This window comes from Erpetoichthys calabaricus, chromosome 2 (assembly GCF_900747795.2).
Source record: "Erpetoichthys calabaricus chromosome 2, fErpCal1.3, whole genome shotgun sequence".
NCBI lineage: Eukaryota > Metazoa > Chordata > Cladistia > Polypteriformes > Polypteridae > Erpetoichthys > Erpetoichthys calabaricus.
In genome coordinates this window covers 171635555-171663530 of record NC_041395.2, presented here as the reverse complement: position 1 = coordinate 171663530, position 27976 = coordinate 171635555, and the positions used below count along the sequence as shown (strand labels likewise).

General features: G+C 38.2%; 1 protein-coding gene across 27 annotated transcripts in view; it reads right to left on the bottom strand.

The window, feature by feature from the left end:
• kif1aa (kinesin family member 1Aa) overlaps nt 1-27976 on the bottom strand; it is a 243450-nt gene that overhangs the window by 155411 nt on the left and 60063 nt on the right. For all 27 annotated transcript variants that reach the window (XM_028794777.2, XM_028794779.2, XM_028794780.2 and 24 more), the window contains exons 5-11: nt 17278-17346; nt 15959-16137; nt 9265-9376; nt 3220-3297; nt 2780-2845; nt 1771-1788; nt 982-1060 (exon numbers count right to left, since the gene is read on the bottom strand). In XM_028794777.2, coding sequence (XP_028650610.2) covers nt 982-1060; nt 1771-1788; nt 2780-2845; nt 3220-3297; nt 9265-9376; nt 15959-16137; nt 17278-17346 — 601 coding nt within the window. The remainder of the gene's footprint in view (nt 1-981; nt 1061-1770; nt 1789-2779; nt 2846-3219; nt 3298-9264; nt 9377-15958; nt 16138-17277; nt 17347-27976) is intronic.

The window sequence follows — 27976 nt, the reverse complement described above, 5'->3', positions numbered from 1 at the left end:
CTTGAAAGTTGGGGACTGTCCCTCAGAAGTGGTATTCATGGAATAGATGTCTCACCTTTAAAAAAGGTGACAAGAAGGGAGTTTTCTAGTGGCCAATATTTTCAACTCTTCATTCTTTCTGGCAAAGCCTATATAATGTTGTCCCTTTGACTCATCAGACTGTGATTTCTTGCAGTAATTAGCTGTGTGTGATGTAGTCAGAATACAAATTAACAAATCCAAATCATCGTTTTCATCCAGATAAAAATGACTCCTTCCTTGCAGGAAAGGGGTGAGCAGCTGCTCCAATTAGAAGAGTTCAAGTACCTTGTTTACATATGAGGGTAGAGGTCACTGCACATCATTTCTAGCTTTATGTACCTTGTATTAGTCTATAGTGGTGAAGAGAAAAATAAATCTGTGGACAAAACTTTTGATTTGTTGCTCTGTTTGCATCTATACTTTCATCTATGTTTATCAACTCTGTGTTATCAATCAAAAATGTGATAACAGTTAAAAGCAGTCAAAATGAGGCTCACGTTCAGCAATACAAAAGAACTTCTCAGTACAGCCACTGCTTTTCCTAATCAGGAGGGGGCAGTTGAGGTTGGTTGATCTTTTCTGAGCACTTATTACAAGAGTTGTACCAATGGGGGCAGACCTAGCACATGAAAAATTATATCTCTCTAAGAACATGAGCTGGAGGTTGTTGCTAGTGATATGGTGTGGTTTGTCTAGTGCGTCATTTTCCAAGAAGATTGAATTGAGAAAATGATTTGGCTTAGATACGTATTTTATTTGGACTATGAAAAAGTACCGTAGCCAAACATTGTGATTTTTTACAAAAAAAAAGTAAATATATAAATGAAAACTAAATGTAAAATGTACATTTTTAAGTTTGTGCATTATAGTTTCCTTACATGCCAACAACATAAATAGTTTTGTATTCTGTTTCTGAAAATACATAGAGAGGAAGGTAGGCTGAAAGACAAAGATTTTTACCCAAATTTTCCCTCAAGAGCCAGGTCAGCACTGAGTCTCTATATGGAATGAAATTCTCTGCCTTTTTCTTCTTTTTATTCTGTCAAGTAAACATGACATTAGAACACAGGTAAGAGTAAACTACAATAGTATTAATTTGTTCAAAACATTTCACTTGTTAATGGAACAACCATTATAGAAACTGTAGGGCAGTTTTTCTCCTTTTCTCTAAAATGCCTATGAGAAACATTATAAAAGGAACTAGAACAGAGAAATGCCGTTACCAGTTGTTTAAATGTGCACTATGTTAGTACATTTTTTAATTTAGTCTTTGATATAGCCTTATATTACTTGCAATTGTATATTGGAATCAATTTACAACATTTTTGGCTTGTAAAAGTCATACCAGGTATAATTTTTTCTAGTTTATTAATCATCTTCTTTTTCTGCAATTAATTAATCTAATGTTAAAAGCTATGAATTGTTATGAAAAATGGGTTAAACAAATTATTAAAAAATAGTTAATCAGTTAAGGAAATATATGAAAAGAAAAACTGTAAAAATCAATATGCCCCTTTATTTCTCTAAAATAACCACATCTTTCTCTCAGTTAATTGTATTTGTATTCTTAACAAATTATTTGGAATTTTTTTAAACCAAAACAATGTAACTTTTTTATTATTAATAGCATTCTGAAAGATCAAACTTTAGACTGCAGTTATGTACTAAAATAACACATGCACACTTTTTTAAACTGAATTGTTAAATTCCATATTAAATAAATTTCAAAGAGCAAAAAATGATTATTACCTTATTTGGACCAGAGTCCTACAAAATGAAGCAGCACATAAAAAACTCTATATTAGTAAACAAGTCTTTGTTGTTCACTTAGCACTTTGTTACATTTTAGCATTCTTACATGACATTAAAAATCATTTTGCTTACAAATACATAGTAACAATGGCAAGGTTATGCTAGAGGTATGCACTACAGAACAGCAAGAACTAAGGTTGTGGAAAAATACAACAATGTAACAAAAATGAATTATGAGAACCATTGAAAATCAAATTTAGTTCCAGCAACTTTACATCACAATAAAGTGACATACAAACACAAAATAGGACTCACTGAAAAGCAGTCATTTGATTGTACAGATAGATTTGTTGTGGCTAAAGAGTGACGAATATTACAGGTGTAGTATAGGATGGAATTCTTTGTACAGAGAAGGTGAACCATTTGGATCATAATGTAAAGTATGACTGAATGGTAATTTTCTCATTCATAAATTTACACTCTCTGTATTTTATATCACAATTTCTGTTCTTTTTACACTGTTTTTAGAATAATTATGTCTAATACATTCAGTATATATCATTTAATACTTACAGAATTTACATTAATAAAAGAACAAATTCACTCAATTACTTTGTACAAACACACACACACGCACGCACACACACACACACACACGCACACACACACACACATACTGTATACAGTATATATCATTAATCTATGACCCAGAATTGAATTAAGTAGGTCTGAGAATGCTATGTTATCCCTTGTATATCAGTTTATTTTATTTTTTTTTTTTGAAGCAATGTAGGTAGCTACTAACAAGTTATACAATACATTAGCTGTAATAAAATTTAACTCTATTTTTTGCTAATAATCTTTGCACTACATATCAAAGTATGATTAAACAGTTGTAACTATTAAAATGTAGTGCAAATAAAGCTGTTGTTATTAACACTGCTTATTATGTGAGGTAACAATACTGTTGATGTAAGATCTATCAATGGATCACAAAAATACTTACCACTTCTGCCAGAGCAGAGATAACTTTTCCAAGGGTTGTCAAGGATTTATTGATATTTGCACCCTCCTTCAGAAGAAAAACAGTGAAAGAGATTTTAGAGGGAGAGACATTAGACTGCAAATTTAACATCTTATTAAGCACCTCCATATAATTTAAAAATTCAATGTGTTTACATTGTATAGATTAGACAGATGTCATTAATTTTGAAAATACAAAGAACATTGGATTTAGAATCATAATAGAAACACACACTGTTGTGATAGTCTTGGTATAAAACTGAAGGTTTAAATGTGTATAATTAATAAATATGTTGCTTATAGTCCTTCTAAATCTCTGAGTTTCCACATGCGTAACACTTTTCCTTATCTTTTTAGAATGTTAAAGACATTTATATCCTGGAACAATTGCTGTTCTGGTCAAATGTAAAGGAAATTACTCACCTTTAGCCTTGTTCCTTTGGCTCCTGTAGAATCTGCTCTTTCACTTCCTGCCAGGTCAACCAGGCTTATTTTGCTCACCTACATAAGTTAAAAATAGTTACCTGTTACAAAATCTAAGTTTAGTTTTGGCAATATACTGTAGGTAAATCTATATTACATCATTATTATTATATATAAATTCCACAACAGATTAAAACTTGAAATTTTTTGTAAAATTGCACATGAGTATACCCTGCCACTGTCACTCCACCCAGGCTTGTGTCTCACCTTGTGTTCAGCACTGACAGGACAGGCTATGGCTCCAAGGTGCCATACAATGGAATAAGCAGGTTCACAAAACGAACGGATAGAAATATTATATCATGGCACACAGGGCTAGGTCAAATCATTCTCTAGCAGAACCCACCTTGCTGTTTCTTTTTAGATTTTTTTGTTTTTGTTTATGATAACCAACTTTTAGGCATTTATTTTTCTTTTGAGATGTTCTTTCCTAATTTTCTGAATTGTATCTATTTTTGACAAGATGTGAGATTTTTCATTCAGCTATGAATATCAGGAATTCTCCCCTACTTACTAACCAAAAATATGCCAATGTAATCCTAAAAAAAATCACACAACCAAACTGTCATACTAAACTCCTGCAAAAATGTAAAATTTGCTTGCCCACCCATTTAAAACTGTCCCAGACTACACAGAGTTGGGAGATAGCCATCTATTCATCCATCCATCCATCCATCCATCCATTATTCAACCCGCTATATCCTAAATCTACTTCCTTAACCTGCTAAGTTCAATACAGATCAGTTTATTTAAAAAAAAAAAAAAAAACTATCCCAGACTACAACAGCATGATTAACTATTTGTCACATAATTCTTTCTCTTTCTTTCTCACTCCCCCTCCCTCCATCTCTTTCTCTCAATATATAGTTTTGTGTCACAATCAGACAGAACTGTACACATAACAGATTTGGATATGAGTTTAATGTTAGTGGAAGCTTACTACATCACATGGTTTACTATCTGGTTTTGTTTTTGTCTGATAAAAACAAGCAAAATCAAAACTAGACACTGAATATGAACAATTTTACACAATTTTATAATATCACAGGGGCTTAGGAAGAACAGGGCTCTTAGACTTGAATGAATGTGCAGACCCCAAAAAGAGAAACAGAAACAAAGAACAACAAGCATGTAGTGTCAAGGTTAGGGGCAGTGAGTCTTGAATAGACCAACATAAAGGACAGTAAACCCATAATGAGCAGAGCAAGAGCACGTAACTGGAGTACAGACAGACATAAAACAACAAAGACAGCATCTGAAATTAAGAACAATATATACATTATCTAAACCTGCTTATCCAGAGTAGGATTGCAGGAAATCTGGAGTCTACCTCAGTAGGTTTGGATGCAAGGCAGGAAAAATCCCTGGTGTGCAATATGTATGATAAGGCTGATGTTAAGAACAAAACTATCTATTTTGAGAGGGAGAGAAAAACATTGAAAAAAGGGAGACAAATATTTTAAAATATAATTCTGCTAATGGATTACTTTCACAATATCAGGTATTTTGAGTTGTGAATATGAACTAAAAAAGATAAATTAATAAATATAGAATAAATACAAAAGCCCATTAGTATGTTTAGTTTTTCATCACTTGTCAGACTCTCTACCTTTGTTTGTATCGCTTCGTTGTTAAACGATGTTTTTAAAGCAAAAGTGATTGGTCAGTAACAATATGCTGATCTTGTATGATGACCTAGTCAGTCTCTCAATCAGTGCCGTTTTATTGTCAAAAACTGGGAGTGGTCTCCCCTTGACTTTCTTGTATACTCAGATATGGGGATGGATATTTGAGGAGTAAACCGCAAGACAATGATTATATTTTTATATTATGTACATTAAGGAACCATCAACAACAAATCCAATTAATAATATATTGAACGATTATTATAAAAGTAAAGTTGAATAAATCAGACTCTGCAGCTGTAAAAATAAAAAAAAATCGAGCATGTGTTGAGGTAAAGTACCACTTCCGGGTGATGGATTTGGCCCAAAAGTTAATACAGATCTACAATTGTGGTGTAACAACCACATGCCGAATGTGTGTGAACAGCCGCCCTCTTTCACCAGCCGCCGTTTACTGGATGAATATATGCGGGCGGCTCGTGGTGGATGACTTTCTGTTTTAGAGTTAAAACCTACAAGGTTTAAAGTCTAACGGCAAGAATATTCATTCAAAAACGAAAACTAAAAATATTTTAGTAAATTATTATTTTATTTCAGTTAGTCTGCTCCAGCAACTTTAATAGTACAGTAATCCCTCGCTATATCGCGCTTCGCCTTTCGCGGCTTCACTCCATCGCGGATTTTATATGTAAGCATATTTAAATATATATCGCGGATTTTTTGCTGGTTCATGGATTTCTGCGGACAATGGGTCTTTTAATTTCTGGTACATGCTTCCTCAGTTGGTTTGCCCAGTTAATTTCATACAAGGGACGCTATTGGCAGATGGCTGAGAAGCTACCCAACTTACTTTTCTTTCTCTCTCTCTTGCGCTGACTTTCTCTGATCCTGACGTAGGGGGATTGAGCAGGGGGGCTGTTTGCACACCTAGACGATACGGACGCTCGTCTAAAAATGCTTAAAGATTATCTTCACGTTGCTACCTTCTGTGCAGCTGCTTCCTGAAGCGACATGCTGCACGGTGCTTCGCATACTTAAAAGCTCGAAGGGCACGTATTGATTTTTGATTGAAAAACAAACTCTGTCTCTCTCTCTCTTTGTCTGCTCCTGACGGAGGGGGTGTGAGCTGCCGCCTTCAATAGCTTTGTGCCGCGGTGCTTCGCATACTTAAAAGCCAAACAGCCCTATTGATTTGTTTGCTTTTCTCTATCTCTCTGACATGCTCTGCTCCTGACGCGCACTCCTTTGAAGAGGAAGATATGTTTGCATTCTTTTAATTGTGAGACGGAACTGTCATCTCTGTCTTGTCATGGAGCACAGTTTAAACTTTTGAAAAAGAGACAAATGTTTGTTTGCAGTGTTTGAATAACGTTCCTGTCTCTCTACAACCTCCGGTGTTTCTGCGCAAATCTGTGACCCAAGCATGACAATATAAAAATAACCATATAAACATATGGTTTCTACTTCGCGGATTTTCTTATTTCGCGGGTGGCTCTGGAACGCAACCCCCGTGATGGAAGAGGAATTACTGTATTGTTTAGTTTTAGTTTTTCATTTCGGTTTTGTTAATTATTTTATTTCAGTTTACGAAAATGTTTTTTTTAATAATAGTTTCAGTTTTGATTTTAGTTTTCGTTAACTATAATAACCTTGCTCCAGACCACTACTTCACAGAATGCTGAAAAAAAACATTGATGTGTTTACTTCAAACTTTTCTTCTAAAATACTGCCATTTTTGTAAACCAGGAATGTTAAATTTGAAGTCATCATTCCATGCTTTATTGTTTTGTCTGTACTGCAATCTTTTCTGCTTGTTGCCCTTCTGCAAGGCAGTTTTACCTGCAATATACCCTCCCTGATAATTTCTTTTAAGATTTGATTGCATGGCTGAAGTGTGTATTTTGGTGCTCCAGATGCTAACCAAGCACTTTACTGGATTTGCTTTTGTCTCATAAGGAAGTGAGTGCAGTTGCAGTTAGTGCTCTGAGTCTTCTACTTCCTGTATTTCTTCTGCCCTATTTCTTCAGATTTCTTTGACATAGTTTGAACACCACATCTTGTAAATTTGATTTGGTAGTCTGTTGCTCAGTTGGTATAAAACAATCATGTCATGTCTGTTAGATTGTGTTAATTTAGTTAATTTCCAAACCTCATTTCAAGGCACTTCAGTATATGTGGTTAAAATTCAGTACACTCAATTTTGCCACTAACAGGTCTTGTTTGACTACATCAATGTTTTGTTGGGCTGCCTCAATGAGCAGTTTGGCAACTAAACATGTAGTGTTAGACATTTTACACTCATATATCAATTCATTTTTAGAAAACACAAGATATTCTTGTTACTGTTTATCTTATCCATGTTTATTTGTTTTTATACCAATGTTATATAGTGTCCATGAGCAAATAAAAGTTTAATGCCCAGAGAACTAATTTTAAAAATAATTTTCCTGGTTGGTTTAAGAATTTTGTACAGTATATACTGTATATCTGTGACTTTGGCACATTGGTATACTGTAGGGGGCAACACGGTGGCACAGTGGGTAGCGCTGCTGCCTCGCAGTTAGGAGACCCGGGTTCGCTTCGCGGGTCCTCCCTGCGTGGAGTTTGCATGTTCTCCCTGTGTCTGCGTGGGTTTCCTCCAGGTACTCCGGTTTCCTCCCACAGTCTAAAGACATGCAGATTAGGTGCATTGGCGATTCTAAATTGGCCCTAGTGTGTGCTTGGTGTGTGTGTGCGCACCCTGCAGTGGGCTGGCGCCCTGCCTGGGGTTTGTTTCCTGCCTGGCACCCTGTGTTGGTTGGGATTGGCTCCAACAGACCCCCGTGACCCTGTAGTTAGGATATAGCGGGTTGGATAATAGATGGATGGATGGATGGATGGTATACTGTAGATCTCAAAAATTTGGGGGATACTGAGATGTTGGGGTACTCTCATATTATTTAATTGACTAGTCTGTACAAAAATGTAGACTTTAAGCACTGAGCACAAATGCAAGAATGATTGTTATGAGCATGCATGGTAATATTTTTGATTTCTGCTTATTAGACAGACAGACAGACAGACAGACAGACAGACAGATAGATAGATAGATAGATAGATAGATAGATAGATAGATAGATAGATAGATAGATAGATAGATAGATAGATAGATAGATACTTTATTAATCCCAAGGGGAAATTCACATACTCCAGCAGCAGCATACTGATACAAAAAAACAATATTAAATTAAAGAGTAATACAAATGCAGGTAAAAACAGACAATAACTTTGAATAATGTTAACGTTTACCCCCCCGGGTGGAATTGAAGAGTCGCATAGTTTGGGGGAGGAACGATCTCCTCAGTCTGTCAGTGGAGCAGGACAGTGACAGCAGTCTGTCACTGAAGCTGCTTTTCTGTCTAGAGATGACACTGTTTAGTGGATGCAGTGGATTCTCCATAATTGATAGGAGCCTGCTGAGAGCCCATGACTCTTCCACGGATGTCAAGCTGTCCAGCTCCATGCCTACAATAGACCCTGCCTTCCTCACCAGTTTGTCCAGTTGTGAGGCATCCTTCTTCTTAATGCTGCCTCCCTAGCACACCACCGCATAGAAGAGGGATTGGTTTTCCTTTTGAAAGTGTGAGTTTTTTTAGAAATGTTGGGTATATAGAAATTATGAATCTGTTTAGATAATCTATGAACAAAAAAGAACAGCTGCTGATGCTGTAGCAACAATGACAGGTCTGTTTTTCTACTGATATATAAAATTGCAATAAAACTTGAATATTTATAGGCCTAAAGCAAAGGATGCTCATATAGAGATATATCTACTAGGATATGACATTAAATGTTTATATTTTCTACACATTTATTAAAAATTAAAATCTGAGTTTTGGTTCATATTTATAGCTTTTATTTTGAAATCTAGGAAATGTTGCTTAACAATACTGTATACAAATGATTGGTAGCTATGCTGCCTTCTGTGCTGAAGTTTTCTGTTCTCTCCATCTTTATGTGAGCTTCCTAAAAGGACTGTAGTTTTTATCTGCTAACAAATACAGTACAGTATTGTCTTTATTTGTGAACTGACTGCACTGTATATATATACCGTAAAATGAATGTAGGCCTAAGGGGCTTAAAAATGCAGAAATGTTCAGTAAAAACAGTGCTAAATGACATATAAGCTATACATGAGGTATATGTTTTGTAAACCTTTGGGTTGAAATTGAGTAAAGTATATTTTCAGAGCACTAGTAATACTCCTTCCTGTACACATGCTTTAGAATGTTAAACAGTCAAATATAGAACAGTTAATTGTTTAATCAGAAGGCAAATGAAAAACTCGTAGCTGATTGGGAGGATCACAAAGCTTATTTACCTTTTCTGATGTGTTGTCTGTTTCTGCATCATAGCGCTTCTGTGTGAAAATAATGTTGAAAACGGCATGTGATCTACTGCTTGTCTCATTCATGTTTGTAGCAGCCACCGTCCTGGCACAAAAAAAAAAAATCAGATTTTAGGCACGGAGACTTTAACTGCTGTTTTATTTCCCCCAACAAATAGAAGTAAATACACTACAATATGCAACAAAACATTAATAATACATGCCACCCCTTCTTATACTTCTCGTGTAATGTGTATAGGTATTGTGCTGGATTATGGTTAACTTATCAAATATTTTACATCAGACTAACAGGAATAATTACTAATATCAATTAACATTAATCATCAGGAGATGCCGTTGTTGAGCTCAGAGAGTGAGACAGCTGAACGGAAGTATTCCAGAATGCACTGAGTGGTGTAATGACAAGATCTGGGCTTTCTTAAATTATCAAGGATACATTAATCTATTGTAGGTGAAAGAGCACTTAACAAATAAAGTCCTTACACTTGGTTACAGATGTGAATGGATTCCTGTCTATCCAATGGTTGGCAAGTACAAAGCCACCACCAAAATGGCACAGGGTAGGGTAAAGTTCCTATGACTCTAGTAATAGAAGAGGTCTTGAATTTGCCTGTGTAGAAACAGAAATGCAGCTAACAGGCAGTGGTCCATGCACATACTGTATGCTTGATTCTCCAGGGTAGCAGACAATGGTAGAAGTCCAGCAGGAGGAGAAAGACTGTTGTTGTTAGGTTGGAAAAACACATTATCCCAGAAAGCAAAGGATGCCTAACCCTCTCTTCACACAGTTCCATTTAGGGAATGTTCAAAAGGGATGCAGCTTGAGAGACCTGGCCCTTTAGAGGCTTCTGGTAGCTAGAACTTGTTAGTGATACTGCTGACGCTACATTTAATTCTGATAATTATAAAAACCATATTGATCAGCAGTTTTTATCAGTTGCTTTCTCTTTTTTAGAGCCCTGTGGTGATACATTGTGTTGCTACCACTTTGACCAAGCATTTCCTTTTAGCCATGGGATGCCATTTTGGCAGGTAGACATTATTACCAGTGACAAACCCAACCTCTACTTTAACAAAATGGTGGCATGCATGATAGTGCATTATGGAATTACCAAGGAGGAGCTGAGTGGCCAGTTATTTTAGGTAAGGCAGATTTTGGCTTGTCTTTTTCAAATGACCACAGGCCAGAAAGGTTTTCTGACAACTGGGCAGGATGGAGTTTTGTTTTCTTATACAACATTGCCAGATAACCTGAGCTTTATATATGTATATAGGAAAAAAAATGAAAGGTTATTTCCAAGCCAAAAAGGAAACAAGGTTAATGACACAACATTTTGGCTGTATATGACTCAGCCCCCTACAATAACTCCAAATATATATATATATATATATATATATATATACATATATATATATATATATATATATATATATATATATATATATATATTGTCTCACACGTGCGCATTGGAGGCAGCAAAAGGGCTTGAGTAAGGGCAATTCCGAATCAGACCGGGATGTGGCACAGTGCTCTGACTCTTTTTCTCCCTTTCCTGCAGACCATTCATGGGAGATTCCACCTGGCCCTCTTGACGTCACTTCCAGGTCCGAGCCTATGGAAGAAGACCTTGCCGGCTCCGGTCCCTATAATGTCACATCTGGGCTCGAGCCGATGACTGAAGACCCTTATGAGCCCGACCCCTTTGACGTCACTTCCTGTCTTTCCCTTTAAAAGCCTCCACCTTTTCCCTATTCCCTCAGTTCTGTTTTGGACTCAGTTTTGTGCACATCAGTGCTGTGTAACATATTTATGACTTTGCAGCCAGGATGCCAATTATACAGGTGGCTACCCCAAACCATGCTATGGCTCTTTGTGGAGTTTCTGACAATATATATTGTCACACATACGTGTTTAGGAGACAACTAAAGGGCTTGAGTACATGTAATTCCACGCCGGACCAGGGGGTGGCGAAGTGCACTAATTCTCCCTCTCAATCTTTTACAGACCATTCTAGGGAAATCCCGCCTGGCTCAGGGGCAGCCAACGACGTCACTTACGGTTCCGGTCCCGATGATATCACTTCCTCCACTGGCCTTTAAAGCTGCCATCTTGCTCCCAGTTAGTCAGTTCTTTTTTGGACTCTGTTGTATGAACATGTCTGTGCTTTGGCATCAATTTTGCAGCCGGGAAAAATTATACGGGTGGCTGCCCTAAACCTTTGCAATGTCTTATGGTCATTCTTCTTACAGTGGTGTAACTGGCAGGATGATAAAAGCCCAGAAGAAAATGGGACAGGACCTGAATCATGGTGGGGGTTTCACCTCGGAGTTCGGAAAGAACCGGTGCAGACTCTGCTCCCTTTGACTAATTCCGGGCCACATAAATTAAATAGGGAGAATGTCAATGGGATACACAGATGTGGGTTGGTCTCTATGAGGGAAGCGACGGGGACTTATTATGCTCTCTCAGAGGAGAGGGCTGCACCTCCCCACAGGGACCAAGTCCCCAGAACAAAGTAGGGCTCCTGTGGCATGGGCTGATGGGTGCCTTGGCCGTTGATGAGAACCACTGCATTCTTTGCAAATTTAAGGGAATCATCAATCCACTGTTCCCTTTTAAACGAGACCGGTGTTTGTCTAAATTGGAAGCTTAACTCTGAGAGAGGGACTGGTCTGATAGTAAAAGCGATGAAGTACTGACCCATCCTAAACTGAATTTGGGCCTAGTAACAGACAGGAATTCTCCGTCATAGGTTGTCTCCACAGCGTGTATTCAGCCAGCAGAGAGAGATATGGAGGGCCAAGAGGAGGATGGGGAGCTTCCTGGGCCGTTATAGACTGTTGCGTCATCCGTCCGCGTCTCAGCGGAGCGGGATGACTCCCTGCCCCTTGATGTCAGACCAGACCCTCTCTTGGAGTTAATCCCATGAACTTTCCGGCGGCAGGTTTGTGAGTTAGCGCATGCCCACCTCCTAGGATGCCACCTGGGCACCGACAAAACATTAGAGCGTATCAACCTCCAATTCTATTGGCCGGGAATTAATGAGGAGGTTCGCCGCTTCTGTATCTCTTGTTCAGAGTGTCAGCTGCAGCAAATTCCTAGGAGGGACCGTGTTCCTCTTGTTCCTCTTCCCTTGATTGATGTCCCATTTGAAAGAATAGGGGTCGATTTAGTGGGACCCTTGGAACCCTCGGCCCGAGGACATAAATATATATTAGTCCTCATGGGTTATGTGACCCGCTATCCAGAAGCTGTTCCATTGCGCTCAGCTAATTCTAAAGCCATTGCATAGGAACTAGTAGGGATTTTTGCGCGAGTTGGCATCCCTAAAGAAGTCCTTACAGACCAAGGGACGCTGTTTACCTCGGAGACGTTCAGGGAAATGGCTAAGTTACTTAAAATAAAGCACTTGAAGACCGCGGTGTATCATCCTCAAACCGACGGTCTAGTGGAGAGGTTTAATCAGACTCTCAAACAGATGCTTCGCAAGGTGGTCAGCGAGGACGGAAGGAATTGGGATCAACTCCTCCCCCTCATACTCTTTGCCTACAGGGAAGTCCCTCAAGCCTCGACGGGGTTCTCACCCTTTGAATTATTATATGGAAGACAACTCCGGGGCATATTGGACATTTTAAAAGAAGGTTGGGAAGGAGAGGCTCTTCCCTCAACTAATATTTTGGATTATATCGCACAGTTACGCGATAGATTTGCGAAGATTCGACCCATATTAAAAAGTCACATGGAGGAGGCACAAGCAGCACAGGCTCGCTTTAATGCCGTGGCACGACGTTTCCGGAATTCCTACCGGGGGATTGGATCATGGTGTTGGTTCCCACCTCCTACTCTAAACTACTTGCCCATTGGCAAGGACCATACGAAGTTAAGTAGAGGAAAGGGCTCGTCGACTATTTGGTGAAACAGCCCAATCATCGACCAAGCGAGCGGATATATCACGTGAATCTGCTGAAACCGTGGAAGGAAAGGGACCCTGATCTCTCCTCCGGCCAGTCCCCACTCATTCTTTGCTCAGATCAACACACTTAACTTTGGCTCTAATTTGAATACCCGACAGAGGCGAGAGCTCCAAGCAATTATCTCGTCCGTCCCAGAGGTGGTAGATGAAAACCCCGGAAGGACCTCTCTGATTGCCCACGATATTGTGACTGAATCCAGGGTTATAGTCCGAGAGCGCCCCTATCGTCTTCCTGAGGCAAAGAAGGCTGATGTGGAACTGGAAATCATGTGCATGCTGGACCTAGGAGTCATAGAGGAAAGTTATAGTCCCTGGTCCAGTCCAATAGTCTTGGTTTCTAAGCCCGATGGGAGTTGGAGGTTTTGCATGACTTCCGTCGGCTTAATCGGGTCTCACAGTTTGATGCTTATCCGATGCCTCGAATGTACGACCTCCTTAGAGGCTTGGACAGGCAGAATATCTGATCATACTTGACATGATCAAGGGGTACTGGCAGGTTCCTTTAACGGACTCCGCAAAGGTTAAAACCGCCTTTAGCACCCCTAGTGGGCACTGGCAGTATTGTGTCTTTTCATTTGGGTTACATGGGGCTCCTGCAACTTTCCAGCGTCTGGTGGACAAAGTGCTCCGCCCCCATAACACGTATAGTGCTGCCTACCTGGATGACGTTGTCATCTATTCCAGCACCTGGAAGGAACACCTACAACACGTCCGAGCGATATTACGGATGCTGGGTGAAGCCGGTCTTCGAATCAATCCAAAAAAATGTTTTTTTTGGATTGAAAGAAGCCAAATATTTGGGTTACCTGGTGGGTCGTGGTACTGTGAAGCCGCAGTGCTCTAAAATAGATGCCATTTTGAAATGGCCCTGTCTGCAATCCAAGCGGCAGGTCCAAGCATTTCTCGGTTTAGCCAGGTACTAACCCCGGTTTGTACCACACTTTGCGATGAGAGCTGTGCCCCTGAGTTTTTTAACAAAGAAGAGGGCTCCCAACATTGTGGTATGGACCGATACGACAGAAGCTGCATTCAGTGACTTGAAAAGGGCCCTAACGTCGGCACCTGTTTTGAAAGCACCTGACTTTTCGCTTCCTTTTATCCTCCAGACGGATGCTTCGGACACAGGCCTAGGAGCAGTGCTGAGCCAAAGCATCAATGGTGCTGAACACCCCGTCATGTTCCTCAGCCGGAAACTGCTGGAACGGGAGACCAGGTATGCGGCGGTGGAAAGAGAGGCTCTTGCAATTAAGTGGGCGATTACACAATTGAGGTACTACCTCCTGGTTCGGGAGTTTACACTTGTCACGGACCATACACCTTTACAGTGGATGGCCCTGCATAAGGAGTCCAACCCTCGAGTCACTAGGTGGTTCCTTGATCTGCAACTTTATAATAGATGACTTGGCTTACTACGGCGGCACGCACGGATGCAGCGGCTTGCTGCTCTTCTTTCAGTGTTTAGTGTGCATGTGTGTGCTAGTATTATTACATTTAACTTGGCATTGGAAAAGTGCACCTAAATTTCATTGTACAATGTCTCATTGCTACAATGACAATAAAGATTTTGATTGAAAGATTTTGATTTTGATAAGTTCTTGCTCATTCACACCAACGCCAATGCTTTCTCTCGCATTCACAACCTCTCGGTACGGTGGGGGGCCCTGTCACACACACGTGTTTAGGAGACAACTAAAGGGCTTGAGTTCATGTAATTCCACGCTGGACCAGGGGGTGGCAAAGTACACTAATTCTCCCTCTCGATCTTTTACAGACCATTCTAGGGAAATCCCGCCCGGCTCAGGGGCAGCCAACGACGTCACTTCCGGTTCTGGTCCTGATGACATCACTTCCTCCACTGGCCTTTAAAGCTGCCATCTTGCTCTCAGAATTTTTTTTGGACTCTGTTGTATGAACATGTCTGTGCTTTGGCATCAATTTTGCAGTCGGGAAAAACTATACGAGTGGCTGCCCCAAACCTTTGCAATTTCTTATGGTCGTTCTTCTTACAATATATAAATACTGTCATATACTTAAATGATTACTTGTATAATCTTAAACATTTATTTTAAAAAAAATTGTTAATAGGTGTATTTATTTGTAAGTACATCCTGCATAGTCATTATACATTTACAATGATAGATTTATATTTTATTGCATGGTGTCTTTCATTTTATTTGAACTATTCATATTTGTAAATATGTGTCACACACTGAGCTTGTAAATGGGAAGTGTGCTACACACAAGGAAAAAATTATATTAAACTGAATTTATGAAGCAAATAGATAAATGGACTAAATGGATATTTCAGAGTCATATATAAATATGTCAAGTATAGCACTGTTTATCAGTAAAATATTTAGAGTGAGTTTTTAAAATCTTTTTTCTGTGCCTTCCTGGGAAAATTAGAAACTTACATTGTAAAATATATCTCTAAATATGTTTAAGTTATCCCAAATTTTGCCTTTGATTGGTTATAGCTGAAACACAATCACAATAAATCATTGTAAAGCTTATATGACTAAAAAGCAATGATGTTTAGTAAAATAATGACTCACACTAAAATTGTTCTGTTTCATCTCACCTGTAGTTATTTAAATATTTATAATTTAAAGATGCTATCAAACACTGTAGCAGGGAGATGATCTACTTAGTCTCATAGAAAACAATCAATAAGCAGAATTCTGTTAAAATACCTGGCTTTATTTCCAGAGTCCATCAAGTCCTGAATGTCATTGTATGAGGTGACGGCAAGTTTAGAAAGATCTTCTACGTATGGACCCATTAATGGATGTTCTCTGACTCTTAGATTGCCCTTATTTTTAGGGTTAAGGAGGTCACGGACTCTCTCACAGTATATTTCCATATAACTCACCTAGAGTGGAAGAACATTACAAACACAATTTTAGGAAATAAAAAGATACACAGTACCAGGGACTTAAGGAATTGTTTAAGTGAGCAGGCCCTCTTCCCCTACAGCGCAGAATTCTGTTAGGCAAAATTGCTTTTCAATCTTTTAGTTATTTGGAAATGCTTGTGCACTGAAAAAGTATATTCATTACTTTTTCACATTATCTTCATTGATTTATACACCATGTTAAATACTACAGCTATATTACAGCTTCAATGGGCAGCTCAGATTACAAATAATATACAGTATTCACACCATTAAATGATGGCTTATATACAACTTTTTATCAAAGGTAAAAACCGATGGTCAAAATAAAAACTAACTGACCTTTAGAACCTTTTTAAGTGGCATGTGTTAAAGTAAAGTTGGTTTATTTTTTAATTTCACCTAAAGCCATGCACTCATGATCATGTTATTTATTTGATCAAATTATTATTAAAAAGGCATAAAGTTGAATAATTACCAACAAACAATGTCACAGAGAAAAAATTGTTGGCTAAGTGAATATGAAAAAAAAAAATAGATTCTTATTTAATAAAAGAATGGATTTATTTAAACAATAATGGTCTTTTTATGGAAAACAATACAGAAACATCACATACTTACTTTCTTGCAGGCAACTTAGTACAAAGGGTTTTCATAAATTTGTATAATAATTGGGGAGGACTATTTTACTACCTCACACCATACAATTTCTGTTTTTGTTTGGCTACACATTCTTTGGTCTGTCCTTAAAAGCTCTTAAGCCACTGTGCAATACTGTCCATTTGATTTCTGAGAAAAATGCGCTATTGATTCCATATAAATCTTTCTAGCAAAGGTTTCCATGAAGCTCTTAATGCCCTCATATATGAAGATATATGAGATATATGAAAAAGGTCTTCATTTATCTCACTTCAGCTTTCAGAAATTAAACATTTCCTTTGACATGCAAACTAATGAAAGGGAAGAGTAGGCTAGAATTTTCCGTTACCATCAGTTGCTATAGAAAGAAGTTATATACAGTATAAGAAAACTGTTAAATTTGCAGGAGAAAACACATTTGTATCATTTGGATAAGAAATTCCTGTATACCTGATAATTTTAAATATACAATTAACTTACTTCCACAGAATATGACATACAGTTGTCATTATTGCTGTCATTGATTCTTGAGAAAAGGTCTTCACACATCTAAATAAATAATTAAAAAAAAACATTAAATATCATTGTAATCATTTTTTTTTATTTATTTTGAAGGAATTGCACAACATTTTATACAATTTGGTGGAAGTTATTTATCAAGTCAATATAAAGTTACACAATACATTTAAATACACAGCATTTTTAATTTCTTTCAAAGGAACATAGTCAGCAAATGCAAGCATTTTGAATTAGGCCAAATCCTTGCATTACTGACAAAATTGTGTAATCAAAATAGGTTTTTATAACTAACACAAAAATCTGTATCATGTGATCTAAACTACTGTAGATGATCTGTAGATTTATTATTCAGTAGATTACTGTAGATTTATTCACTGTATGATGGGGAATAAAATTTCATACTTTCTTTATTGAAGGCATTAGCTGTATTTATTTTAGTAATATGTTCACAATTTTGTTAAAAATAATAATTTATAAAAGCGATAATTGACCCCAGAAGCTCAGACTCTGTTGCTATGTTAGAAAGACTGCTTTGCTGATGTCCAGGGTGAATTGCAGCATGTTGTTTCTACATGAAATTGATTCATATATATTGTTTGCTCATAAAAATCTTTTTTGGTTGCTGCTAATGGGGCAGATAGTCATTTTAGTGCTTTTTTCCCATTAGAAGTTTTTTTGCAGCTTTTTTCAGCTGCCCAACTAACCAAGTATGCTATAAATGATGGGTATGTTTGTAGCTCAGCGAAGGCAGAAGGATTAGAAGCAAAAAAGAAAGTAAGTAAATAATTCTTTCTTTCCATTAACATTAAACATGTGATTGAAACTTCCCTGTAAGGAAGGAAGCAAAAGAACACTAGTTAAGCCTGGAACATAGTGTGCAATTCGATGAGCATTAACGGTATCAGGAAAGCAGGGGTTAAAATTAAAAAGGACGGCATCTAAACAGGAATTATACTAGTAGTTGTGTTGGGTTAGAAGTAATGAAAAAAAAGTGGTGAAAAAACAGTTTCTTGCAGAAACAGACAGGAGTAGGGGAAAGTCTACTGAAAGATTCATACACAAACAGCTACAACTTAAATTGTGTTAGTACTAGTAGCAAGAAGAAGGCATCAAAGTAGGAGTAAAGGTAAGATCTTTAATTAGTAAATACGGGCCTTTAGGGATGCCCCCTCCAAACATATTACACAGGTAATCTAGCTCATTTAAACTCATATTTAATTTATATTTCATTTTAAAAGGGGTCAACAGTTTACAGGATGAAGCCAATCAAATATACAGTAAGTCCTGCATGATGTTGCACTTTTTAGAAATCTTGCTTCAATGAAGTTTGCTTCTAAAAGGCCTACACATACCAGAGATGCTGGCTTATCCAATATCTCAAGCTCAGGGTCACCAAACTTGAGGATGAAGTAGCTAGGCTGTGTTATAGTAAGGAACGCCATGGCAGACCTTGCCTAGGTGTCCTTTAGGGAGATAATGAGAACAACTAAAGTGGCATGAAGAAGACTCCAGACTGGAGAGAAAGAAAAAGGTTGATCATTGTTAGACATAAACGTAAGGAAAGAAGGGTCATCAACCACAGAGTTGAAGGGTCAACTTCCTTTCCGACCTTGTAGAATTGAGCAGTGATTCTGATAAGTTTGAGGTTATAAGTAAGGATGAGAAGCCAGGTCACCTGAAAACCAGTCCACAGAAAAAGAGGAAGTAGTGATAGTAGAGGATTCACTCATCATGGGGGGGGGGGGGGGGGGGGGTTTGGGGGCAGATTTAATGTAAATGAATGTAAGATATTAAATGAAGGAAGAAAAAGTGTAAGATTTGAAGACACCACACATTCACTTTTTTAAAGCAAGTATTTAACTCATTTTAGCCTTGCAGAAAAATATTTAAATGCTCACTGTTTATTTTGTGCTGTAAAAGAATATTGCACATAGGGTAATGTAAAACTGCAAAACATTTATTGTACATTTCATATCCACTTTCATCTCTTGCAACATATTTTAATAAGAAGTAAAAACAAATAGTAGGTCTTATAGAAAATTAGGTAACATTAATTATGTTTAGCATTTTAAGAATGTGGTGGCCAGATAGTGTAGTGGTTAGAATTGGTATTCTATGGATCCAGCCTAATTGGTTTGAATCCTATCCTATCTCTGTGTATATTTTTCTCTGAATTATTTTTCACATCCCCAAAGTTGTATTATGGTGACTGTCATATGAGTTTTCTTCGGTGTGTGGGTGTGCGTATATGTATGTGTGTGTGAGCAGGCTCTATGATGGACTATGTCCTGGCCGGTGCTGTTTCCAGCCTGTGCCCAGTGCTGCTGGGATAGACCTCAATAGCCCTGTATTAGAATACATGGGTTTGATAATGACAAAACGCATTTCATACAGTCATAAATAGGCATCTATGTCACTATGTGTCTTTTTGGTTACTTATTCAAAATTACTTCTAATAAGATTACTTTTCTACCACACAGGAAAAGATAGAGAAAACAAAATTGACACAAGGACCAGGTGATAACAGAAAGCTTACAGTCCAAACTCTTGCCAAATGCTTAAAACCAAGAGTTCAAAAATACCAAACATCACAGCAAAAATGTCAACCATAAATCAATTTCTTCATTGTGTTTCTGGTATTTATCTTTATTTAGTGTTTTATGCATGATATTATTTGTTTCCAATGTTATTTATAGCCTGCTGTTAATTTCAGATTGAATTTCTGTGAAGCACTTTGAGCATGTGAAAGGTGCTATATAAATAAAATGCCTTATCATTATTATAATTTTTAATTATTATTATTATATATTTCTTCACTGTGAAAGAAAACTACCTTGCCAGTAGAAAAATTTATTCCTTACAATATGCACAAACTAATCTTCAAATTGTTGCATTAATCAAGGTCACATACCATTAAATATGTTTTAAAATAGGAAACAATCAATCATGTAGAGGGCTCCGGTTTTATAGTAAAGTGGATAACAAGGCAGCTGCACAGTAATATTTTCATTTTCAGTCAAACCTATAAGCATCTTAGCAGATATGCTGTGAAAGTAAGGATGCATTTATAGTAGATAAACAGACATAATGTTTGAAGCCCTCAGACTTCACCAATATGTTGCATAGTTGGGGAAAAAGCACGGTGCAGACCTTAAAAGTAGCAATATTTTGGTCCACAACTCATTTTTTATACAAGTAATTGAAAATAACAAATAACTGTTGTATAACTTGGCTTTTATCTTTACCATGGATAGTCTGCATGCATTTTTAGAAAATATTGTTGTGCAAATGTTTTAATAATCAAATTTTATTCCTTTCCAAATATATATATTGCAACAAGAGTTATGCTGCAAAGTCAAACAAACATTACTGCATAAAAATACATTCAATCAAAAGTACAATCAATCCAATAATCCAGTTAAACAACACTTAAAACCCCACTCTGACCCAATGTAGACAGATAGTTAAAAATTAAAATCGTGTTATGTAATACTTCCTCATATTGATTAGACAAACAGGAATTAAACAGAAAGGTTGGCAGCAGCCCAGCACAGCATAAAATTAATGAATTATTGCCAGATTCTGAAGAAGCTTGATGCAGTTTCACACACACGAGCACAGAAAAAGAACTTTTTCCATTTATTTTCCTATTGAGTTATGGAGGATGTATAAGGTTCCTTATAGCTGAGCCAAATTAGACAAGGTGTTAATAATGTAGTGTATTAAATGTATTTACTGGTAGATAGCTTAATCCCATCCTACAGTACCTCAAATGCTGCTATAAAGAATTAGGAATGATTGTAAATCTGACATTATCTGGAACTATGTGCAGGGCCGCTGCTGGCCAAATGGGTGCCCTAAGCAGAAATTTACTTTTGCGCCCCCTCCCCCAAATATTACGGAAGTAAATAGGCAGCCGTAACAGAGGTGAGGGCGCGCGCGTCATCACGTGTGCTTAGCCTACTCTGCGTTCACCGTAAAATGCAATATATACGTTTATACTTTTGTTTATTTGTATATGTATATTATTAATATTAATTTATTATTATAATATATAAAAACGATTTTTTTGAGCAGCTGGGATGGTGCCCCCCTGGGAGTTGGTGCCCTACGCAGACTGCGTACTCTGCGTATAGGGAGCGGCAGTACTGACTACGTGGCATTATTTTTAATAATGGTCCAATTGCTCATAACTCTTGATTAAGTTAATCGAGACAGTTGTGTTTGATATTCTACTTTAAATTAAAATAATTTGCAATTATTATGTCTGGCATTAGTGTAGTCTCTGCAGTGGTGCCTGGGAATCTGAGCTGTCTCCCTAGGTCGACTATCAGCTACCAGTCTTGTACTATGGTAAGTAGCCCTCCTGGTGGCTTGGGCTTGTCCTGCAGCCTCGCTCCAGCCCTTACAAAAGTGACTCACTTCATCACTTGTTGTTGCTGTTTGCTTTGACCAATCACTGTGATTACAACATCTGTTATTACCCTCAAAACCTGATCATGATGCCAGCAAGAGCACCCTTCTCCCAAGGTCTTTGGGCAACGGCTCAATATATGCTCCTGGGACTCTCTTTGCTAGCATTGTGGGCATTCAGACAATTCTGCCAAGCCCCTGCAGAAGAGATTGAATGAGCTAGGGAGGACGTTACACACTGTTTGCCTTCCAGAGCTCCAACCATGAAACATTCTGGACCATACTGCTCCCATCAGGTCCATGTCCCCTGCTGCCACATCACTACTATTTTGCTGGTGCTGGACTCTCACATTCCTGCCTGAACCTCCTCCTCCTTTGTTCCCCTGGGCCTTGTCAAAGTCTGGTCTTGGGTTGCTACCAAACCATGCTCATCCTGCCAAGACTACTTTCACCAGTACCACATGCTGCAGCCATGGCACCTTGGACCCTGAGGATTAGTGAAGTCAGGCAAGTTCCTTTTAAGATAGTTTCTGACTTGAAATTGAAAAATAAGTATGTTGAGAGAATTTCATATTTACAACAGAGTTGATCCAAAGAAGGAAACATATTGTCTATAAAAAGATCTGTTAAGGTCAAGATATCTAATGACTTAAGGTCATAAAATAAGTACTGTATAAATAAGCGTGGGGTGGTTAGGAATATAAAATTATCCTTTTACAGAACTGCAAAACATATTTTGAGTAAATGAAGCAAAACCTGATTGCTAGTAAGATGATGACAATTACTTGATGACTCGGGCACACAGCATATACAGAGGAATTTTATTTTAAAGTCAACCAAGTAGATCCTTCTGCTTCCTTCTATTGTCTCATATTACAAATATTCACAAGCCTATAATAAAGTTAAAAGTCAGGGAGTAGCACTTCACACTCTGCTTTCAATCTTTGTCATTCGTTTAATATGTGGCCTTTTAACCTCCATTATAAAGTTGTTGTTCTTTTGGCTGATCCCGTTAGGAATATAAAATTAATTGCCACAGCGGATTATCATCTTCCATATCTTTCTGTCCTCTGCATCTTGTTCTGTTACACCCATCACCTGTATGTCCTCTCTCACCACATCCATAAACCTTCTCTTAGGCCTTCCTCTTTTCCTCTTCTCTGGCAGCTCTATCCTTAGCATCCTTCTCCCATACTCAGGATATTTCCTCGGCACATGTCCAAACCAACGCAATCTTGCCTCTCTGACTTTGTCTCCTAACTGTCCAACTTGAGCTGACCCACTTATGTACTCATTTCTAATCCTATCCATTCTCGTCACACCCAGTACGAATCTTAGCATCTTTAACTCTGCTACCTCCAGCTCTGTCTCCTGCTTTCTGGTCAGTGCCACCATCTCCAATCCATATAACATAGCTGGTCTCACTACCGTCCTGTAGACCTTCCCTTTCACTCTTGCTGATACCCGTCTGTCACAAATCACTCCTGACACTCTTTTCCACCCATTCCACCCTGCCTGCAGTCTCTTTTTCACCACCATTATAAACAATTTTACAAAACTGAAATACATATTTCAGAATTTTATTAGAGAAAATTTAATAATATTGTGGTTATGAATCAGAAACAGAATGATAGTGCTATCATATATCAAATTAAATACATTAATTATAAAGTGGTGGCGCAGTGATAGCTCTGCTGCCTCGCAGTTAGGAGACCCGGGTTCATTTCCCGGGTCTTCCCTGTGTGGAGTTTGCATGTTCTCCCCGTGTCTGTGTGGGTTTCCTCTGGGTGCTCTGGTTTCCTCCCACAGTCCAAAGACATGCAGGTTAGGTGCATTGGTGATTCTAAATTGTCCCTAGTGTGTGCTTGGTGTGTGTGTGTGCGTGTGTGTGTGTGTGTGCATGCCCTGCAGTGGGCTGACGCCCTGCCCAGGGTTTGTTTCCTGCCTTGCGCCCTGTGTTGGCTGGGATTGACTCCAGCAGACCCCAGTGACCCTGTAGTTAGGATATAGTGGGTTGGATAATGGATGGATGGATGGAAATTATACAACACTGACAACTTTAAGTGTATTACTCAGTGGCGTTAGCATAAATCTGTAGAGTTGGAGAAGCGGCAAATTGTTCAACTAGTACAGGCTCTAAATCAGCTAGTGTTTGTTTCCAGATACAATAATGCCTTTGATACATACAGACTTTGTTGGGATTCACTGGTCAAATTTTAGGACAATAATGTTTGTTAAAAGAAGCTCATTTAAGAATCTCAGGGAAGGTTTGTGAATACCCAAATTCTAATTATAACACTAAGGATTTTTTTTGGAATTGTGTGTGTATGCATAAAATAACAGCATTGTTAGGATAATAATCCAAAACATAACGACAGACACACATAAGACAATGTAAATATGTGACCATTCTGAGGATGAGGTTGAGGCTAAGCCAGGAAGTCACGTATTTGTTTGCTTCCCTTGTATCCCAGCAACACCAGATCTGAAAATTGAAGTTTAATCCTGGTATACAACTGCCTTTAATGAATTCTTTAAAATGACTAAATATCATATAAAGGTAAAGCCACAAGATGGGTAATGGAGATAGTTGCTGCATAAGGGTTTTTGCAGTCTTTTCCAGGGTATGTGTCTTGAAGAGAGCAAAAATATGCCTGCTGTACCACAGTGGACTTAATCAGAATTAGTCTATCACCATTGTATGATATTCCAGAACTAGGGGGCTTCGCCCCCTGCTCGCTTCGCTCGCCAACCCCTGTGTTTGGTTAATTGGATATACATATACAATTTTACATTTTTTTTTGGAATTGTTTCAATTTCATTATTTTCACTTTTACTTTAAAGCTTCATTAAAAACAATATTTTTTGGAGACACATTGTGACAACGCAACGTATAACTGTCCGTGAGTGAATATTGTTTCTGTTTCTGTAATAAATAATCCGAGTTTTTCTGTTTGTCCCTGTGATTTATTGATTGTCATAGCAAAAGCTATTCTCACGATAAACTGTAAACATTTTACTACGAATGGCATATCACGATCTCCTTTGGTGTGTAATGTTATTCGCGGAATATATACATCACCTTTCTTTTTGCCTGTTAAAATTTACATCGCTTCTCCGAGATCATCAATATACACCCGACGGAATTGTGTACTCTTTGAAATTTAACTTGTCATTCCTTCAACTGTTGTGGGACCACAGATTCTCATAACATATGGTTCATTATTGTGTAAATCCACGTTTTGTCCATTGAATGATGCGAATGCGAAAAGACTTTGTTGTCTACTCTTTTTTTCAGACCTCAATCTGTCCTGGTATTTTTTCAATTACACCTGGTTCTGATGATTAATCACCTTTTGTTTGCGGTAATGCAATCGTTTCTATCTTTTCTTTGATACTGTAGTGACTGACATGATAAAGTGTCTCAAAAGTTTTACTTGAACAATCGCTGACTTCCTAACCCCAAACACAACTTTCTAGCACCCTCTCCAACGCCTCCCCTTACCGCATCAAACCAATACCCCGCTATCAGTCCTCTGTGCTATACTCCGCCTTCCCTCAATTGGACCTAACAGTCACTTAAAACCAAAAAGCCCTCAACCTGGCTGGGACGCTACAATACTTTCGAATTTTACTGCTTTCATATTCTGTACCTTTGTCTGCATGTGTATCGCGCCATCGTTTGTTTGAGCCTTTCGAATTCCACTGCTTTCATAATCTCTTATCTGCCTTTTTTTCTCTCCAATGCCTTTGGGTCTCTATTCTCCGTATTGTCCTTATACGCTTTATATGCGCTGAGAGCACATGATTCGTGTATACTATGTGCTTTTACACGATTGATTTTTTTTTGATGGGTGTGCTCTTATATATTCCGTACTATCTTTGTGGACCTTTGCGGATCCCGTATTGTCTTACGTTTGACTCTGGGGTGCAGTGCACAATCCTCTTTTCTGCGTGGCTGTGTCGTTAGTCGTTAGCTATGGGCGCATTGTTTATCCAGGCGGGCTCGTGTTTGTATATCCGTCAGTCGAGCTTGTTCGTTTTGAACCCGTGCCTGCTTTGCTTCTGCAGTTTCAGACGCGCGTTGTAGGCGCCTGCGTTCATTGATCTTATCCAGGTGGGCTCGTGTGTGTATTGTTGAGCTGTATTGCATTTGAATTTGGTGTAAAGCGTTCAGCGGTTTGTACAATCCCAAGCAGCACATTATTCCTAACTTCACTCCGCAGTAGTGCTACTCACAATATGGCGGTGACGCATGCGCCTTCCATACTATCTCGGGTTTCACTATGCTGTGTATTGTGGACATTTGCGGCATCTGTACTCTCTCCGGTTTGACTTTGGGCGGGGCACCGAATCCTGTTGTGTTTGTTTGTTCTGTGTCCGTTCTCTGGGGCCATATGTTAGTTGAGCTGTATTGTGTTTGAATTTGGTGTAAAGCATTCAGCGGTTTGTACAATCCCAAGCAGCACATTTGTTTTATTTGCTATTTCCGCTAGTTGAGCTGTACGCGCCTGCGCAGTACGCCTCATGGAGCCATCGCCGTGTACCTGCGTCCATGCCATCCTGTTACCTGCGTCCATGCCATCCGGTTTACCATTCTCGGTTAGTAATATGGATAACACGGAAAAACTATTCTGTAATAATGCTACTCAGAAACAATTCAAGGAGGTACCACCTTTGTTTAAAGGAGCAGAAGCAATGAAAAATGCAAGGAATGTAATTGTTTTAATCAGTTATTCCATATCAAATATTAAGATACCACTGGGGTCACATTTTTCATTAAGCAATAACTTATTATATTGAGTAATAAACCACAAAGATGACATATATAAACATTCTGCATTCATTTTAGGAAGTATTTAATAGGGGCCACATGGAATCTGATAACACAGTCAGCAGCCTGATATTTGATTTTATTGGCCTAGTGTACTATAAATAGTGAGGATGAGATTTAGCACTTGATGTCTGAAATGCCAATTGTGAGAGATTCCATGGCCCCAACTAGTGTCTCTTGTCCCTTTACCCTAGACTCTGTTCGAAAGAATCAGAATGGACATTGTTAGAAAAGCCAGTGCACTGCCTGAAGTACTGTCTTGAAAATAGTGGACTAAAGCCATGTAGCCCATGCTAAAAAGGATTGATAGGGGTGTTGGCATGTTTGGGCATTTCAAAAGAATTCATAAAAGTCTGAAGAACTCTGCTCATGCTTGAAAGGGTGGAGTTATGAAAAATAAAACATCTTGCATCAACTGGTTATCATTTACCATGGAGTAGTTTGACAGCCACCAAACATTAAAACAAATGTAAAGCAAAGTAGTAGCATCTAACTAACTGGAATTGTCTTAATTGAAGGAAATGAAGGGACTAGTAGATTATAAGATGCTTATAGTAGTTGATGAATAATATGATATCAACTCGAAAATGGGACAGGTGTTAGCGTTCATGAATCTTGGTTTATTAACATATAGAAATTTTAATATGTTTAATTTTGAAAAATTGTACTATTTATTCAAGGTTTTTTTTTTGTTTTATTCATATGGTAGCCATTTTAGATCCTCGTCACTTACACAGCCATGTTGTTTACAGTTCTCACATCATTGCAAAGAACATGAGTCTTTACAGACCACCATCAGAACCTTATTTTTCTCAATCAGCATATCCAAAAATATAGTTCATTCTGTAATGCCATTCTAAACTAATACCTAATCTTAATCACCAGAAAGGAAAAAAGAAAAACAGAATTTATAAAAAATTGAACACATTACAGATCACATCACTATGTCCTGTGCATGTTGATGCTGACTTATGTAATTTTGCCTATTATCAGCATCCCCCCATAAGTGACTTTAAAGCACCCTGACAGAGCTGGCTATTAAGATTTCATATCCCATGTAGCCCTGCGGGTATTTGAACAGTAGCACTGCCACAGGGATGCTGCCACCCATTGTACTGGGAGAATATAATAATAATTCTTTGCATTTATATAGCGCTTTTCTCACGACTCAAAGCGCTCAGCATTTGCAGGTTAAGGGCCTTGCTCAAGGGCCCAACAGAGCAGAGTCCATTTTGGCATTTACGGGATTCGAACTGACAACCTTCTGATTGCCAGTGCAGATCTCTAGCCTCAGAGCCACCACTCCGCCCTTGCCTGTCTATTTCTCCTTCTTTCTTGCCAGCTGTTCTTCCACCAATTAAAGAAAAAAGTATTTTAGAAAATATAATTTGCACGAAATTTCATTAGGTGAAG